Raw genomic sequence first — 17584 nt, 5'->3', positions numbered from 1 at the left:
ACGAACTTGAGAGAGAGAGAGAGAGAGAGAGAGAGAGAGAGAGAGAGAGAGAGAGAGAGAGAGCACAAACCACACCTCACTCTTCACAAACAGCCTGCTATGGGCCAACAAAACTATAATGTTACTACTGCTGTTTGGTCTTCCTTTGTGTTACCTTTGCATTCTCACCTGCGGCATTAAACAAAGTCTTCCCGTAATCTTAATCTCGTCGGTAACACACACACACACACACACACACACACACACACACACACACACACACACACAAATCTTATAATTGTCTGAAACTTGCGCGCCTTTTTTTTTTTTTTTTTTTTTTTCGTTAGAGATCTTAATCTTATAAATCAACTTGAATGGTTGTCAATCTTTCTCATGTAAATCTGACTCTTCGTCTGTTTGATGCGTCATGGTGTTAGATTACATTTATTACTACTCTTGAATTTTATTGGTTTTCTATTTTGCATCCATCTTTACACGTCAGCAATTAATATATGCACAAAATTGTACCAGTTATTCTCGTTAACCCCTTCAGTATCATGACGTGTTTTCATATTCATTCCGCTTACTATTTGGTGATTTTATACATCTTCAGAATCTTATATGGGGGTTGAAATAGTGAAGACTCTGGCCATTTATCTTCTGACCTCCATAGACCGTTCCTAATATCAATAAAATCGTCTAATCGCACCCAAAACTCAGGTAGAAATGCATCCCAGTACTGAAGGGGTTAATGGTGGTGAGTCTTGGTATGTCAGCAATTAATATATACACAAAATTGTATCAGTTATTCTCGTTAATGGTAGCCAGTGTTTATATCCGAGCAATAGGTAAATATAAACAAAATTGTATCAGTTATCATTCTTGTTAATGGTGGCGAGTCCTTACATGTAAACAACTAAATAATATATAAACAAAATTGTATTAGTTATTATTCTTATTAATGATGGAAAGTCTTTACATGTCAGCAATTAATAAATAAAACAAAATTGTATTAGTTATCAATCTCATGCGCGGCGAGTCATAATGTTTATCTGATATTGATATTTGGCCGTGCAATTAACAGAAACATGAGTTAACTAACATATGTATCTATAACATGCATGAATGTGTGAGTGTATGTAAGGAGACACTATTACGTAATACACTAAACGGTATGTCACATTATGGTGCTTTCATTTTTTTTTTTTTTATTATTCTTATTTTGCCCTTATTATTTTGTTTACCTCTTTTTTTTCTCATCTGACCTTTCACTCCTCTCTATTTTTTCATTTGTATATTACAGAAACATTATTAGAATATTAAGAATTATATATTTTGGTTAAACTTTCTTCTACAACTCTTCAAACACCCAATAAAATTGCCAACACATAAACTTTGAAGTAAAAACATAATAAACTGCAAATACTAAAACTATAATCATGGAGACAATGTAAGTAATAAAGAAAATAAGAACCTGGATTGAAGAAGCCATAATACAGGTCTGGTAATCACACTTTCCCTGTGATAAGAAATAATTCACTAAACTTAAAAATGACAGAAATCTTTATAGCAATCACAAACAGTAAAGAAATTAATAAAAGGAATAGACAGTTTCTATTCCTTATGATATACTGTAATAAGAAGAAAGACCTCAGAGTGGCTAGTGACTGAGGCAAATAGCAAGGAAAGAGTTACAAATCAGGTGAAATATGAAGTTGGATCAGTATGTGTAGTTCTGCAAGTGAAGGAGAGTGGTACAGAGTGGAGGGTTTGATACACACACACACACACACACACACACACACACACACACACCTATATCACAATCTTCCTTATCCAAATATTACCCACGCTAAAGGTGCAAAACCTCCATCACCAAAATATTGTTCTACCAACTAAAGCTGACTAGTTCAACCATTACCTGTATAGGAGGAGACTTCATCATTACTGAATTTATCAAATCACAACTACTTCAACCATATAAGATGTGACAAAGCTTCCTTACAACAATATTATCACAAACACCTCAGGATATCCCCAGCAGGTCTCCTCCTCCACTTCTCACCTCCCCACTCCCATGTTCAATTGAGGGTACACACATCCTCCTCATTCTGTGTGAAGCCATCCCCAAACCCTTCCTTCACAGGCACCAGCTTAGGGGTCATGTTGCACATTGGACACAGCTTGTTCCTCACCTCTGACGACCGCATCCAGATTATAAGGTTGTGTCTGTAGAAGAGAAGAATTACATTATTAAAGCATATACCACTGACAGTATATACCGTGTGTTTTGAACTGTTTTCTGAAAATTCAATTGTAACATCTCACTCACTCACAGACCATGGATGGGACAGTTGAGCGACATTCAAGAAAATGGAGTAATTATCAAGAAGGTCGATCTGACATATGGAGGAACTGAACTTTTGAGGCATTGAACAATATCAAGTTCTGAAGTGTGCACATTACATCAAAGGGTACTGGAATAGAAGCAATGAATGAGGGAGTGTGTGCGATGTGGTGTTTTGAGCCACACCCACCTGATGCCACTGGTGATGGGCAATGCACCATGGAACTGCTGTCCTCGGTGAAGTAATCCTCGTCCCAGCTGGTGTGTGTAACCAAACCGGCGGGATGACACTTCTGACCTCATGGGGCCAAAGTAAAGCTCACCATTGCTGTAGTCTTCATTCAGGGCCACATTTAGGGTGACCTGCCACAGAGAATAAGGCATTACACTGTCCTCACCTTCTGTCCTGTCTTGTTCTGGTTAAGATATGCAATATACCTTTGATGTAGAGAACCATTCAAGGAGGAAAGTCAATTCATCAAACAAAAACAGTTTCCTAATCTTTCCTAGTGCATGCCTATATTTGTACTTATCTATGCACTGCAATGATTTGTCAAGTCTCACCTCAGCATTGTCATAGTGGTAGCTCAGGTCCACGTCCTCCCCATCCTTGTACGTGACCACGAAGGCCTTGTGAGAGTCCAGGGAGCCGCCACCCCACTCAGGGAAGAGGAGCCGCGTGATGGGGGTGAGGTACTCCTTCTGCAGGCTGCTCACAAAGTCAGTGAAGCCAAGTTCATCCAGCTTTATCTGTAGCCAAAATAAAGAAATGTTCTTCAGGAAGGAAAGCACACAGTATGTTTTCCTTACCTTTCTATTTTCTTAATACTACTCGGTTTGTTCACTCATCTTCATCATGTAGATCAAACACAAGGGTGACTACCACCAAATATCATGTGGGTCTAGATATGAGTCTCAGCTCTCTTTCTTGGAACTGCAGGCTATTATAAAACTCGATGTCCACTGTCCTAACACAAGGTACACAGCAACAACTATTAGGCATGATGAGGGACAAGGAAGTACATACCCCATACAGATTCATGGTATTTGGCGACTTTTCTGGATTGGCGCTTCTTCATAATTCGTCAGCTCCTCTACAAACATTTCACAAAACTCCTTGGTGAAGACCGGGAAGGAAAAGACACGCTGCTGGTGGTCCTGGAGGAGGCGTGCAAGGGCTTCACAAGTCTGGTCAGGTTGCTGGGCTGCTTCAACTACCTCCAAGAATCGACTGTCTAGGAATGATTGCTGTAGGAGAGTTATGTATCATTACCAATGGTTTCAAGTGCATGTGAGACTGGAAACTATTGAGCAAATATCACTATCATGTCTAGTACAGCTACTCATCATCATTTGGGCTAAAGCTATACAAAAAACATGCTTCCCCCGCAAAATACATCTATCGAATTATATTTTCCACCAGCACACACCACCATCACCACTCACCTGCAGTGTGTATAGGTGAGGGTGTCGAGGAGTGTACCACTGCAACACACACTGCCGCTGCCTAATGTTCAGAGCCTCCACCTGTCTGCGTCGATTATACTCCTTCTTCAGCTGCAAAGGATTGGCACTGTGTTTACTGTCTGTCTAGAAGCTTTCTGAATTAATAACATTTCTTCTTTATGAACTAAAATTTGCATTGATCCAGTTGGTATGAGTTAAATAAATAGTCAATAGATTACAATATATCAAACAAATAAAATAGACAGTTTATGAAATACATCTTTATGCAAATCAATGCAGACAAGATTGAATACACATATATATACACACTACTTTAGTTACCATTGTGCTGTCTCCTACCAAACAGGAGTCACAGCAGAAGACATTATAAACAATCCTACAATAAAGTCATCATAAACTTCCCAACATAATCTGCAAAATCAACAAAATGAATACGAGTTCAGAGAGGCTGCACTAAACAGCCAGAAATAATTTGTAACAACAGAAGAGTCAAGGCTGAGCAGAGTCCACTTGTTCCTTGGTGCTTATCACAGGCTGCCTGACAACATGTCACACACTGTTACCCTGAGGGGCCTGCCAAGGGTTCCATCCCAGCCAAGTCTCCAATGGTCATTTAATTTTACCATAGGATCAATTTCTTAAGTATTGCCATGCTGCTCCTAAAGGCAGGGCATTACAGAGGCATTCCCTGTGCGGGTGAGGAGGAATGCACTACACCCACCTGAGGAATGAGACTTTCTGGGTTATAGCAGGATTTGCTCAGCAGAATCTGAATGAGGGAGGAAAGAAGAATATCATTAAGAAATGCTCTTATTGATTCAGGAAAGAATTGTGTCATGGCTGAAGCTATAACTTTTATCCTATAATCTAATGATTTGGTAATTCTTTAGATACAAATTAACCATAAAATGTAGATATATATTCCTTCATGTTTTTTATAAATATGTCATTTCAAGAAGCAGTTTTAATGTCATTTCAACTGATACATCATATACAACTACAGCTCTTCTTAAGGTCTACATCTCATTGTCTGGAGCATTTCTAACCCCATTTTACCCTGTCAAAAATTAATAAATTTACCTCATTTGAAAAAAAAAAAAAAAAGCTCCCCACCTTGCTAGTTAAGAGGCTACAAATTGTTAGGTAAAGTTAGTTTGCCGTAAAGGGGTGCAGTAGGCCAGGGGGTCGAGAAGAAGGAAAGTATTGGTTTGAACTGCATATTTACTTAAAATGTTGATGCAAGGTGGTGTAATCTCACCAAACAGCCTACAATAGTTACACATAAGATTGTCACAGTTAAACAATTACTTGCATTACTACAGCTTCGTACAATATACTCTAGATGGTTTTGGCCACCCTTACGTTGTTATTCTTACTATTTACAAAATTTCCAATAAGTACACTACCAGCCGCAAATGAATAATAACGCTGCAATTATTAAACTACAAATTTACCAGTTTACATGTCATTACAAAAAGCAAGTACAAAGCGGTGTAATGAAACCACACCTAGCTACGCATGTGGGCTTGCTAGGTTCAAGGTTCACCATACTCACTTTCCTGTAGTCATTGAGGAATTGCTCGCCGTCCACAAACTTGACGTGCATCTCGTACTCCTTGATGAAGAAATTGCAGGTGTAATAACACTCGCAGATACAGAACCTCTTGCCCATGGTGCTCCTGTGTCGCCTCACCCAAGGAAAGTACCTCTTCTTCTTCTTCTTTAAACCTGTTCCACTTTATATCGCTTGTAGGTTATCAAGTTTTCTTCTTCTATCACTTACACATTTAGTCTATACAGTCTCGCTCCTCACATGCTGGGTTTGTTTACATTGTCATCACGTGGGAGGGTTTGTTTACACTGACGTCACGTGGGAGGGGCGGCGCGACTGTCACAAGCACGCCACGCTGCATAGAAAACGGCACAAAGACAAGGGAAACTGTAAGAAACTATGCCTACAAACAATACTTCCAATGTAAAATACTATATGGTTCATGTCAAGGTTAGTGAACCCACTCATGGCACGGGAGATGCTGGGTTCGCTAATCTTGACATGATCCAAATATACTTAGATACAGACTTGATATGGCAATTGTCCCACCTACGGAAAATTGAATTATTTGTCATACTTTTTCCTCATGGCAGACAGCTTTCTTTGACTAGAGCTGCCTCTGACGAGAAAGCAGAAACAGGTGAAGACTGGAACGCTAAAATAAAAATCGCACTTGTTTTCATACTGTTTGCCATCTTATCATTTAACCTATCGTTCTCGTCTGAAATCCCTTGAAATTTTAGTTAACGCATCCTCTCTTTCTCTCTCTCTTCGTACAATACAACACAAACATATACATCACACACAGAGCAGAGGGAGAGTGGTGCGAGGTGATAATTCTCTTTGGTCTATGGATTAATCTCTGAAGACAGATGTTGGCAGGAGGGAGAGGGATTGAAAAAGGACAAAGTCCAGGACTACCTTTTATTTGCTTGAGGTTCGGGACACCTTTGTTCATGTATGCCGGTAGCTTTGTGCACGTGGGAGTAATGAAAATAACCTCTGCCTACCGCATGGAGCTTCCAGGGTGTTACATTCAGCTCTCCTAACACTAATATTGCCTCACACAGAATCACAACACTGTCAACTAGAACTTTGACATAAAATCTTTTATATAAATAACAACTTGATCCTACATGCTGAGATAAACATTAAAAAGCTAAACAATAATTAATGCATGATGAAATACATAACACTACTTGAAACTTACAGGTGGTACAGCCATGAGAAAAGAACATTGTCTTGCAGCTGCCATGCCACACAAATGCCAGCATGGATAGGATCTCATAGTCAGCATTGAAAATAACTTGAGCAAACAATTGCAATCATGCCAGGATTCACTTGAAATTTAGGAGGGAGAAAGACCAAACACTTAGAAGGCTATTGGATGGAAGACCTGGACATAATGTGACAAGAGAAGGATGCACATAATGAGAGACCCAGAAGACTGACAAGAGGACAGACTGAAGATCTAGATATGTTGTACAGAGTAAAACACAAGGAGGATGAACATAGGAAAGACTAAAGATCTAGGAATGATGTTTCCAGGAAGACAAGAGGATGATGAACATGTGGGGAAGAGATCATTTATGACTGTAAAATGTAGGGGGAGATTTACAAGTCATTCAAGAACTTCAGGGAAAATAAGAATGGTGACCAAACTGTAATGGTCTTGTCCCACCAATTAGCTGCATTGTGTGGTGGCTCAAGGAATGTTACATAGGTCATGAAATGTGTGAACAGGCCGGAGAGATGCAAGCGAGTGTGACATGAAGGCTTGCAGCATGGTGAGATCTCATTACCATGCCTCTATGTTCTGTTTGCATGACTGTACTCACTTTCAGATGCAGCTGGTGGAGTGATGCTATAATGAGTGCTGATGCTTGATAAGACATATAGCAAAGAATGAGATGAATGTGGCAATGTACAGGTGTGAGGTAGAGATGAGATACAGGTGAAGGTATTCAATATTCAATACAAGAACAATAGCTGCATGAAATTAATCCTTCAAATTTAGGAATCCAAACAAATTAGGTACATCAAGAATCATAGAGCACAAACATATACTTGCAACATTGGTAGATACAAATTGATTAAAAATTCTAAACTCTATGTTCATTCAGATATCTTACTTCCAAATAGGAGAAAACAAAGGAAAAAAATTCTTAAGTACTGCAATAACATGAAATGGGAAATTACCAGAAACATAATAATGAAAATATTACACAATATGTATTCACATAAACCAGTGTTCAATCCATCAAGGAAAGTGAACAGATTTTAAACAAGCAAGCAACCAAAAAGCATGATAACATCCTAATCCTGACACTGGCCTGGTGACAGTGAGGATGAGGATAAGATGGACAAGATGTGTGTGTTCCTGCAGCCAGCACCCCGCCAGGAGGGAGGCTGCAGGACAAAAAGAGGAATTGTCAACTGTAGTCAAGCTAAAAAAAAAAAAATACACACAATAATGCTTCACTGATTAAATACCAACATATACTCTTAACTCATCAACAACAATTACAACATACACATCTATAAAAAATATAATATCAGATCACTTATTTATTTCTACCATACCAACTCAAGAAGCTTTACATAACTTAATCTAACCACAAATTACCTGACAAGACCTTCCATAATTTAGAATAAGCCATCTGTGGAACTTTAATGCAACACAACACCGACAATTCAATTTGTGCAATAAATACTGAAGACAAATAAATAAGTCAAACAAGCTCTAAAAATAATGTAATCCACTTCTAGAAAGACACAAATATGGAATCACTATGAATCTTTTGGGGAGGCACATGAAAATAGTAAACAGTGAGCTGCAAGATTGTGTCACACTGGAAGCTGTCTATAAAGTTACCTACTGCAATAATAAGAAGCTGGAAAAGAAATCACATTCACGACCTAACTGCATGTCACCAAAAAGTGCTACTCCAATTTGTATCTCGTTGAAAAATGTTCTTTCAGGAAGACTTCATGGGGTAAGGAAAGCTGTCAAGAGATGGATGTCTGAGTGTGCCTGGTGGAGGAAACCTGACAGACACATAACTCAAGAAAGAAGACACGGAAGATGCTTAGAGAAAAAAGAGAAATTCAAATACTATGTACATAGCTTACTATAAAAGTAATAACAATGAGTATAAACAAAGATGGACAAACAACCAGCAACTTTCTTAGCTCGTTAAAGAACAATAAGTCATTTGATTTCTAATATCACAAAGTTCTCACAATCGTAACAAAATTAAATAAAAAACTATGCAATGCACATGACACATAGTAAAAAGAAACACTAGAGGTAAAGTTCCAATATTAGAAAAGGAAAGATATGGACAATTTTTCCATGAACTACTACTACTACTACTACTACTACTACAATAACATCAACAATAATTATTGCTATAACTACCACTACTAAACTATTCCATGCCAGGCTAATAACTCTGGTGAATAAAGGAGGCTGAGTAAAGGCCTACACACACACACACACACACACACACACACACACACACACACACACACACACACACACACACACACACACACATAATAAGTTAAAATATCAATAAAAAGTCCTAATATATACTGGCAACTATACCATTCAGTTTGGTGACATGCCTGAGGTGAAGACTACAAAGTACACTTCTATATGTGAAAAGACAGCATTTTCTTGAGATGGAAGCAGACTAAAGGAAGATTACCAATGAAATGACCCCCTGTTGATCTTGTGGCAAAATTATGTAGTTAGTCAGAAGTAGAGTGTTTCATTCATTACTTCTTTGACTCAATACAAAAACTCTCCTTCAAAATAACACCCACACATTTGTCTTGGTCATTTGGTCTTGTGTGATAAATGTGAGAACATTCTAATTTTGGCATCAGCAGCTTCATGTACTGTCAGCTAAAGAGGTGATGTCACATTCCAATAAATGTCTGAAAAAATAAATATTAAGCAACTACCTCCAATGATGGTGTCCCTGGCTCTTCTTGATTTACAAAGAGCTCTTAATACAGACAAGTTCATTAGTCCATCAATTTCTATTCTATCTATAGACAAGCAATTCACTAGACTTGTGACATCACTGCTTCAGGAAGCTGTAAGTTGGCATCTTTTGGGAAGACTCAACATAATGCAGATCTGAAAAATACTTAAAAATGCAAATCTTTTATGAAAAATAGCAAAAGCTTTCAAAAATTCTAAGCGTTTTCTTGGTAATGCATAAAGACCCCATTGTTGCTGCACATCAGATCAATCACAATCAAGCAATTAATCATAGAAAAATAATCATGTAACATGATATAAAGTTTCTCCTTAGACTCTATCAGAGAAGTGTTGGAGGTGGTCCCATGAGTGGTGGTGAGGGTTATCCGGCCTTGATGCTGAGCCCTGTGTCTAGGCCCAGCAGCTGCTTGGTCAACTCATATGTGGAGAAGGACACAGCCACCATTGGGATGGCCCGCATGTAGTTGATGCTCATGCCGCGGTACAAGCCCCGCACGATGCCGTTCTCCCGGTAGATCAGCTTCAGGGTGTCCACCATCCCCATTCTGCAAGCAAGAGAACACCATGACTCTCTGCCACACAGCTGCAGCAGTCACAATTCCACCACAGTGTGTGTGTGGAGTGAACACAGCAGATTTTAACCTTAACTAGCTAAATACTGATCAGTGCAAATTCAAACACAATGCAAAGTGGAAAAAGGTTGTTCAAAATGAAGATAAGTAGGAATTCAACTTCAAAATATAAGGTTAAAACAAAAGCCATTTAAAGTTACAGAAGAGAAGTATAAGGCACATTCAACAGTTAAGCACCATTCTGCAGTTAACCTCTACTGTATCTAGTGTCTTTTTTTTTTTCTGAATATCAAGTCCTTTTTTCTGTTTAAATTCAATTAGTTACCACATTTTGTAAGATTATTAGCAGACCACAACTTAAGATGAAGGAGAAAGGAATAACAAAGTAAGTGAATATGTATAGAAAAGTTACCAGACTTCAGACCAGAGAAGTACATACCAAGGCTTTACTGGCAATATGAGTTACCAGTACATGCAAACCTTCCAACAAACCATTCCTTGAACCTTTAGGACTCTCAAACCAAACCAAGGTAAAGGTAGGCAAGCAGTGAGGAAAGGAGAGCTACTGGCAGACTTGAAGGACGCTTGGATGTCTGCCGCTGGAGAACTAAAGACAAGAGGGCAACTTACGCTCTGGTAAAGTAAGCATCACCCAGTACATGGAAGAGAAAAATAAAGTTAAATGATGACAGACAGAGCACACAGCACATCACCTCTAACAAAACTACAGTATCTGCAGAAAAAAATAACATCTAAACCTTTCACCAAAAAATAAGCATGGCAACAAGGAGGTAAAATAAACACTACATATTTAGAAGGAAGGCTTAACTATGCATTCATATAAAAATAATTCCAGTAACACTTTATAGGAACAAAAGAATGTCCACGCTTCACAACCAGCAGACTGCACGCGCCACGCTTTGAGGCAGATACAACACAACACAACATAATACACTGAAACATTGCCCTGGAGATTCATCACTGTGCTGTGTAATGTAAGAATATTACAATAAATGGTTCACTCTTACCAATCTCACACACACACACACACACACTACTATATATAGGTAGCTTCTTATCACTCACCCGAATTTCCGCGTCTCCTCGTTCATCCAGGCCAGCTGCATCCTTCGCCGCGTTACGTCAAAGGGATAGGAGAAGCTTTGTGCCACAGCACCTGCCAGCCCACCACAGAAGAGCTTCGCAGGCACTGTCAACACCAGTCCTCCTACAGAGAGATGAAACACGTGGGAGTATCAAAAAGATAGGTCTAGTATGGGTCTATAGTCTGTTGTCTATCATACCTGCCCAACATTAGCTGTGTCCAATACTAACGACTCATGCTTACCTGTGTTCTTCTGGCAGGGTTTGCAGGTGTAATGAGGGAACCACAGCATACACAGGTACTTCATCTGCTCAAAACAGTAGAAGCTGAGGCCAGCGTAGGGGATCATGCCGCACACTGTCGCCGTGAAGCCGCGGTATAAGGCACGCATCCCTCCTTCCTAACACGTGGATAATGGAAAATAAAACTTAACCCCTTCAGTACCATGACACGTCTTTATATCTATTCAAGTAATAATTTGGTGATCTTATACAGGTTCAAAATCTCATGTGGGGGTTGAAATAGAGAAGATTCTGGACCATTAACCTTCCGACCTCCAAAGAACTTTGCTAGTGTAAATAAAATCAGCTAATCACATCCTAAACTCATGGTAAAAATGCGTCCCAGTATTGATGGGCTTAATTACTGAAAACTTTGCTGCAAGTTTGTCATTACGGCCACATTAATGATACGTACAGTGTTATGAAAATGAAAAAAAATAATAATAACAACAATACCAAAAACTAAACCAAACACGACAAACACCCTCTTGAAACTCACCGTCTGAAAAATAGTGACAGCTGCGTTGACGATGCCGGTGTAGACATGTTCGCCTGACACCTGGAAAGCTAGCCTGGCCCTGATGGTGTCCAGCGGGTAGGTGAGGAAGACCGCCGTCACCCCAGCCATGGATCCCGCCACTGCCGAGGTGGTCTTGCTGAGGAACTTGTTGTGTCCCCAGTTGTTGTTCAAAAACTGTGGTTGAGTGAGAGAGTGAAGGAGAGAGCAGAGAGACAGTCCGTCAGTGAGAGAGGGAGAAGGAGAGAAGAGTTAAAGATAAAGAAGGAAGAGAGGAAGAGAGGAGGAAAAAAGAAAGAAAGAATAATCCAAACATCAACTTAGCCACAACCAGGTCACGGCGTAGAATAAATGACTAAAATAAATGACAAACGAATAAGTGAGTAGACGAAAGGCAGCGAAGAACCAGCACCACATTCTCGACTCACCTTCTTGTACATTTCGAAGGAGGTGAACTGTGTGGAGGCGTAGGGGAAAATACGGACCATCTGAGCACCATTGCCTTTGTACAGAGCCCAAACATTCTCCCTCGCCACGATGTTCTTCAGCCCGCTCACCACTCCTGCACACACACACACACACACACACACATTAATATAGATAGACAGACACATCTCTCTCTCTCTCTCTCTCTCTCTCTCTCTCTCTCTCTCTCTCTCTCTCTCTCTCTCTATGAGGCGACGGAAATACAGGGAGGAGGGAGAGGGAAAGGGGAGGAGGAAAGGAGGAAAAGGAGGGTAAGTAGAAACTCGGAAAGGAGATTAGTGGGTTGGCTGGAGGAGGAGGAGGAGGAGGAGGTCCCTTCACCTGCCTCCACCTGTGGCTCATTTACCTCTGGCGCCGCTCTCACCTCATCCACTCTTGTAGTAATGAGAAAACAAGACAACAGCAAGAGGAAGAAGAAAAAGAACAACAACATAAACAAAACGAGGAATAAGAAGAGGAAGATCAAAGTAATTAGAATCTTTAAAATGATCACACACACACACACACACACACACACACATACGTACCGTCATGCCTGTAGTGTTTGTTGTGTGCCTGTAGGAGAATTTTGATGCGGTCCAGGGGTGCCACGGTACTTTTGGCGCACATCCCCGCAAACCCTGGGAGGAGGAGAAGGAGAAGGACAAAATAGGAGGTTAAATAAATTAGTTTTGAAAGGAATGAAAGGGATAACGCTGTAAATATTTATGTTTTATGATGTTTTTTTAGTCTTTCTTTGTCTCTCAATCTCATCTAATCAGGCTGAAAATTATATAAAACGAGGGTTATTAAAGAAACGAGGGATAAAACGAGAGCAAGCGTTAGGAAAAACAATAATAAAAGGAGGAACAAGTGAGGTAAGCAGAACACAAACCAATAAAGTGTTTGAGATAAATATAACTCAAGGCCACGAGCAAAGTAACACGCTGAGCTGTACGTTGTTTGGTGTTTACATAATCCCGCACACTTGTAAACACTCGCTCCTAGAGGCTGGGGCTGGCAGTGTGGTGGTCAAACCCTAATTCCTGCCTCTGAAACACGTGTGGGCAATAGAGTTACAATTTCACGTTAGGGTTAAGTGTGCTGTACTGAAGTTTGAGTGTTTTATACTTACTGGCAATTCGTAAAGACTGTCTCATGTTTTTTTTTTTTTTTTTTCTTTTTATGTTCTTTCCAAAAACTGTGTTAATAGACATAAGACTAACTAAGAAGAGGAAGTGTGGCGAGGCAGGAGTGTTGACATTTTCAATTAACAGGAATTTCTCCACGCCTGAGAACGCAAAGTCATTTCAACAGCTAACGCATAACACTAACACCGACTCTTACGATACATCACGAAACATATATGGCCCGTATTCTGAAACGCTTTGCTCTCTCACCGGGACTATTTACCAAGGCCACAGAGATGATTAGCTGGGTTTTCAAGAGTGTTTCTCCACTCAATAGTGTAGAAATCTTATCGGTCTGCCTGTAGAACTGTAAAAACACCTTAAAAAATAATGTGAATTCAAAGAAAGCCTTTTGAAATGTGGAGGTGAAGCAAAGAAGTGTTTGAGAATATATCATCTACTACAGTAAAACCAAAATGTACTAACCCATAAGATGAGGCCGATAATCCCCAAGACATTGCCATATATTACTTCAAAGAAAACAAAGTAAACTATTCTTCAATTCATTCCCGGCGTCACCTTATGGGTCAGTACATTTTGGTTTTACTACAGTAGATGATATATTCTTAAACACTTCTTTGTTTCACCTCCACATTTCGGTTTTGCTAATGTTACACGGTTCATATCTATTTGGCATAAGATAAAGTTGGTGTTATGTTACATTATAGTATAGTTCTTGATGTGACAGCGTGCAGAACATCCTTACTTGTTAGGTTAGGGTAGTTTAAGTTAGATAAGAGCAAATGGTTCTTCCGGTAGCAGCGTGCAGAACAATCTTACTAGTAATACCTCGCTGTATAAAGTATTGCTCGTGACGTCAGTGAGGAAAGATACCACGACAGGCTGCACAACGCCCTCCACTGTCCCGCAGCAAGCCGTGACAAAACGATTATTTCTGTCTTCAATACTATCGCTTTGCACAACGAGGAGAAGGATAATGAGTGTGAGCCGCGCCCTGTGTGTGTGTGTGTGTGTGTGTGTGTGTGTGTGTGTGTGTGTGTGTGTGTGTGTGTGTGAAAGGGATGAGCAGGTGAACTATCCGTCTAGTTGCTGGAGTGTTGAAATTTGTGAGGGCCGTCTGACAACCATTCCTGCTACTGGTCTGATCTGGTCTAACCCGCCACACACACACACACACACACACACACACACACACACACACACACACACACACACACACACACATACACTAGACATTCCAATAGCGATGTCTTGTGCTTTAAAAAGACCCATGACACATTATCAATAACCAGAGAGAGAGAGAGAGAGAGAGAGAGAGAGAGAGCAAATGAAGATACCACTACTCTCTCTCTCTCTCTCTCTCTCTCTCTCTCTCTCTCTCTCCAATCACCTTGAGGAGAGAAAGTGAGAGTCAAAATTAATGTACCCAGGTGGTCCAGTCTTTCCTCCTGCCTCGTCCTTCACATAACTCCTTCCTTCTTATAATAACCCTTTCTCTCTCAAGGTGACTTCCATGACCTTCGCCTGGGCTGCCTACTAGTACTTCCCCAGACGCTCCTCAAGCCCTCAGCATCACGCCACAGAGGTCATAATGCTCCCTGTCTATAAGTTTGAATTTTTTTTTTTTCCAGCCTCCAATATCCAGCTCAGGTTTTTTTGCTTTATCAGGTAAGGAGGAGAGTATACACAAACAATAACAATGATAAGGTGCAAGAGTGAGGCCTCAGCAACCTTGTAGTGTATGTTGTGAGCTGAGATGTGTGGTGTTAGATGTTAGTGAGCCGCCAATCTGCCAGTCAGGACTAAAGCAGCTGGGTAACCCTCAGCTCGGGCAGTGTTCGAGGCCCCGCCACCAACATAATTCACGAGAGAAAGAGGGAGGGTTTGTACTGAGATATTTTATGGAGACTCACTCCAGACTGTGCATGGCGTGTGGGGCCGTGGGTGTCTCGCATGCTAATTGTGGTGATACTGCATTCTTGTCACTGTTTTGGTACATCATATTTTTTTATTTTTTTATTTAAGATTTGTTTTCAAGTCTTCTTAGCTAACTGTACTTGTTGAAAAAGATTTTTTCACTTTAACGGTATGATTTTAGTCTCTATATCTGTAATTGTTTAAATCAGTAATTTATGAGTCCTAAAACTCTTTATCTCACTAAGTCTATGGCATATCTGTAATGGTGCGTCCTGCTGCCAATGGTTTATTCCCGATAGACAGGCTCTGAGGCAGCTAGTAGCGGAAATAATGCACGGAAAGGAAAAAAACTGAAGCCATTCCCTCTTCTAGCTCCTCGCCGCCAACCGCACGTGAGAAGTGGCACCACGACACCACACTGAACACCACGCCGCCGGGGCACGGAAATGGTGACAGTTTGAAAGTAGTCTGGTGACAACTAAAACACTGAAAAAGGCTGAACAAGTTAAATTTACAGCGATGCTCTTTACTGCTGCCCGTGCACTGCTCCGCCGACAGTCACGTCACAACACTCATTTTCCTGTCCGGCGTGTTCACTATTCATTACTTCACAAAACTAGACTGACTGTTTGTATGGAGTAGGTATGACACGTATTACATATCCACACCATCTCTTCTTCGCGTTTAATGATACCACAGCGATGAACAGATTACCATGAATCACCACTTTCAACGCGACACACGCACAATAAAAGAAAGCTTTATTATACACTTCCATCATAACAATCCCGAGCTGGTAAGAACAGGTCCTCATCAAACCCAGCGACCGGGTCGACCGCAGCGGTGCAAGCAACGAGCGTGAAGAGGCACAGGTGTCAGCTGGCGACATTACCCTACTCAATACACACACACCGCCGCTTCTTAAAACACAGGAAATATCAAGGTATCCCTTTCTTGCCACACAGGGACGGATGTATAAAGCCAGTCTGATATATTTCCACACATACGTAATGCAGAATTGTAGTAAGTCGTAATATGGCGATATATATACGTGATTTACAGTGTTAAATATTACAAGCGTCCCGCCATATGTTGCGAGGTGAACGAACATCCAGTGGTCCCGTTGCCAGCCCGCTTCCCGCCCCCCTTCTCCCTCTCCTCTCCCTACTCAGTGTATCGCTGTCACCTCTCCATCCTCGACTCCCACTGACTTGTGAGCTGTCTGTAGCCACGCCAGGCCCACTCCACTACTGCTAGTCCTTCAGAGATGCTACGCACATACAGAAGCTAAGCCTATACTGGTTTTCCTTCATAACATACTGCCCTGAATTAGCTGTAGGCCCTAGTGTGTGTGTGTGTGTGTGTGTGTGTGTGTGTGTGTGTGTGTGTGTGTGTGTGTGTGTATTCTTACTTGGGATCCAGACTCTAATCCTCAGAATTGCAGTGTCACTAAAATGTAACACAAATTTTGCAATCTCACAACTCGCCACAGCGAAAGGCAACTCTGGTGTTATGTCAAGGGGCACACACACACGGATTACTAGTGTTTTTGTCCTTTTTAGTTATAATCTAAGCAACATAATGCGATAATACAAACGTGTGAACATAATCGCATGACGAGAAGATACATTTTCCATAAACCACATCCCGCTTATCTAAAACCAAAACAATTTCCTTCCGATAAATACTGAGACTTGAGTAACTTAATTGACAAAAAGCCGCGTTATTATTGCTTCATAAGATTAATCAGGAGAGAAAGATCACATTACATCACACTATCTCCATTCGTTTCCTGGATCTTTGGTTAATGGGTGCTGTACATAGCATTAGTTCACCACACTCCTTCCATTAGCCTGACCTTAAGACTCTGAGATAAAGAGGATACTAAGAAACGTGTGGATTTCATAACATGGGCATTCACAGCATCCCCGCCTGCCGCCTCTCTACAGGGAACACCACACAGGGGCTAAACACGCGCATTCCGACCACTCAGAGACCTGCTACCTGTATTCCAGCGAAGGTTTCATACAGTGTGATGCCTAGACTTGTACTTACCCCCAGCAACGAGGGACTTGACGAAGAAAGACACGGATATTGAGTCCATCTTCACCGAGAGTGTTATGACCACTGAGTAACTGAGTAGTGAGTAGGAGCACCGCGGCAATCATAAGGTTCACACTCCGCTGCCACACGTATGATCTAAATGTCAACATCAG

General features: G+C 40.7%; 2 protein-coding genes across 4 annotated transcripts; both read right to left on the bottom strand.

Moving 5' to 3' along the window:
* Positions 1 to 925: 925 nt before the first annotated feature.
* Positions 926 to 5673, bottom strand: LOC123509774 (2-oxoglutarate and iron-dependent oxygenase domain-containing protein 2-like). The gene is given in 8 exon segments (XM_045264303.1): positions 926 to 2208; positions 2517 to 2689; positions 2891 to 3076; positions 3354 to 3379; positions 3382 to 3574; positions 3773 to 3883; positions 4515 to 4562; positions 5349 to 5673. Coding segments are annotated over 8 exon segments (1002 nt in total). The 5' UTR covers positions 5466 to 5673; the 3' UTR covers positions 926 to 2060.
* Positions 5674 to 8475: 2802 nt separating this feature from the next.
* Positions 8476 to 17550, bottom strand: LOC123509776 (graves disease carrier protein homolog). Of its 3 annotated transcripts, none has more exons than XM_045264304.1 (8): positions 17424 to 17550; positions 12849 to 12941; positions 12264 to 12397; positions 11818 to 12012; positions 11281 to 11437; positions 11019 to 11160; positions 10563 to 10565; positions 8476 to 9905 (listed from the first exon to the last, which is right to left on the bottom strand). In XM_045264304.1, the coding sequence occupies exons 1-8, from the start codon at positions 17470 to 17472 to the stop codon at positions 9722 to 9724; spliced, it is 957 nt and encodes a 318-aa protein (XP_045120239.1). In that variant the 5' UTR covers positions 17473 to 17550; the 3' UTR covers positions 8476 to 9721. The 3 variants fall into 3 exon arrangements, with proteins under 3 accessions (XP_045120239.1, XP_045120241.1, XP_045120240.1); XM_045264306.1 differs by lacking the exon at positions 17424 to 17550 and adding an exon at positions 14280 to 14449; XM_045264305.1 differs by lacking the exon at positions 10563 to 10565.
* Positions 17551 to 17584: the final 34 nt, after the last annotated feature.

This window comes from Portunus trituberculatus, chromosome 27 (assembly GCF_017591435.1).
Source record: "Portunus trituberculatus isolate SZX2019 chromosome 27, ASM1759143v1, whole genome shotgun sequence".
In the NCBI taxonomy this organism is placed as follows: domain Eukaryota; kingdom Metazoa; phylum Arthropoda; class Malacostraca; order Decapoda; family Portunidae; genus Portunus; species Portunus trituberculatus.
This window is presented reverse-complemented; position numbering and strand designations above follow the sequence as displayed.

Excerpts from the sequence above, each read along its gene's own strand:
- LOC123509776 (XM_045264304.1), bottom strand. The coding sequence starts at position 17,472 with ATGGACTCAATATCCGTGTCTTTCTTCGTCAAGTCCCTCGTTGCTGGG. Across the intron at positions 12,398-12,848 it reads CAAACACTACAGGCATGACG|GAGTGGTGAGCGGGCTGAAG; the intron begins GTACGTATGTGT and ends GTGTGTGTGCAG. Across the intron at positions 12,013-12,263 it reads CCTTCGAAATGTACAAGAAG|TTTTTGAACAACAACTGGGG; the intron begins GTGAGTCGAGAA and ends ACTCAACCACAG.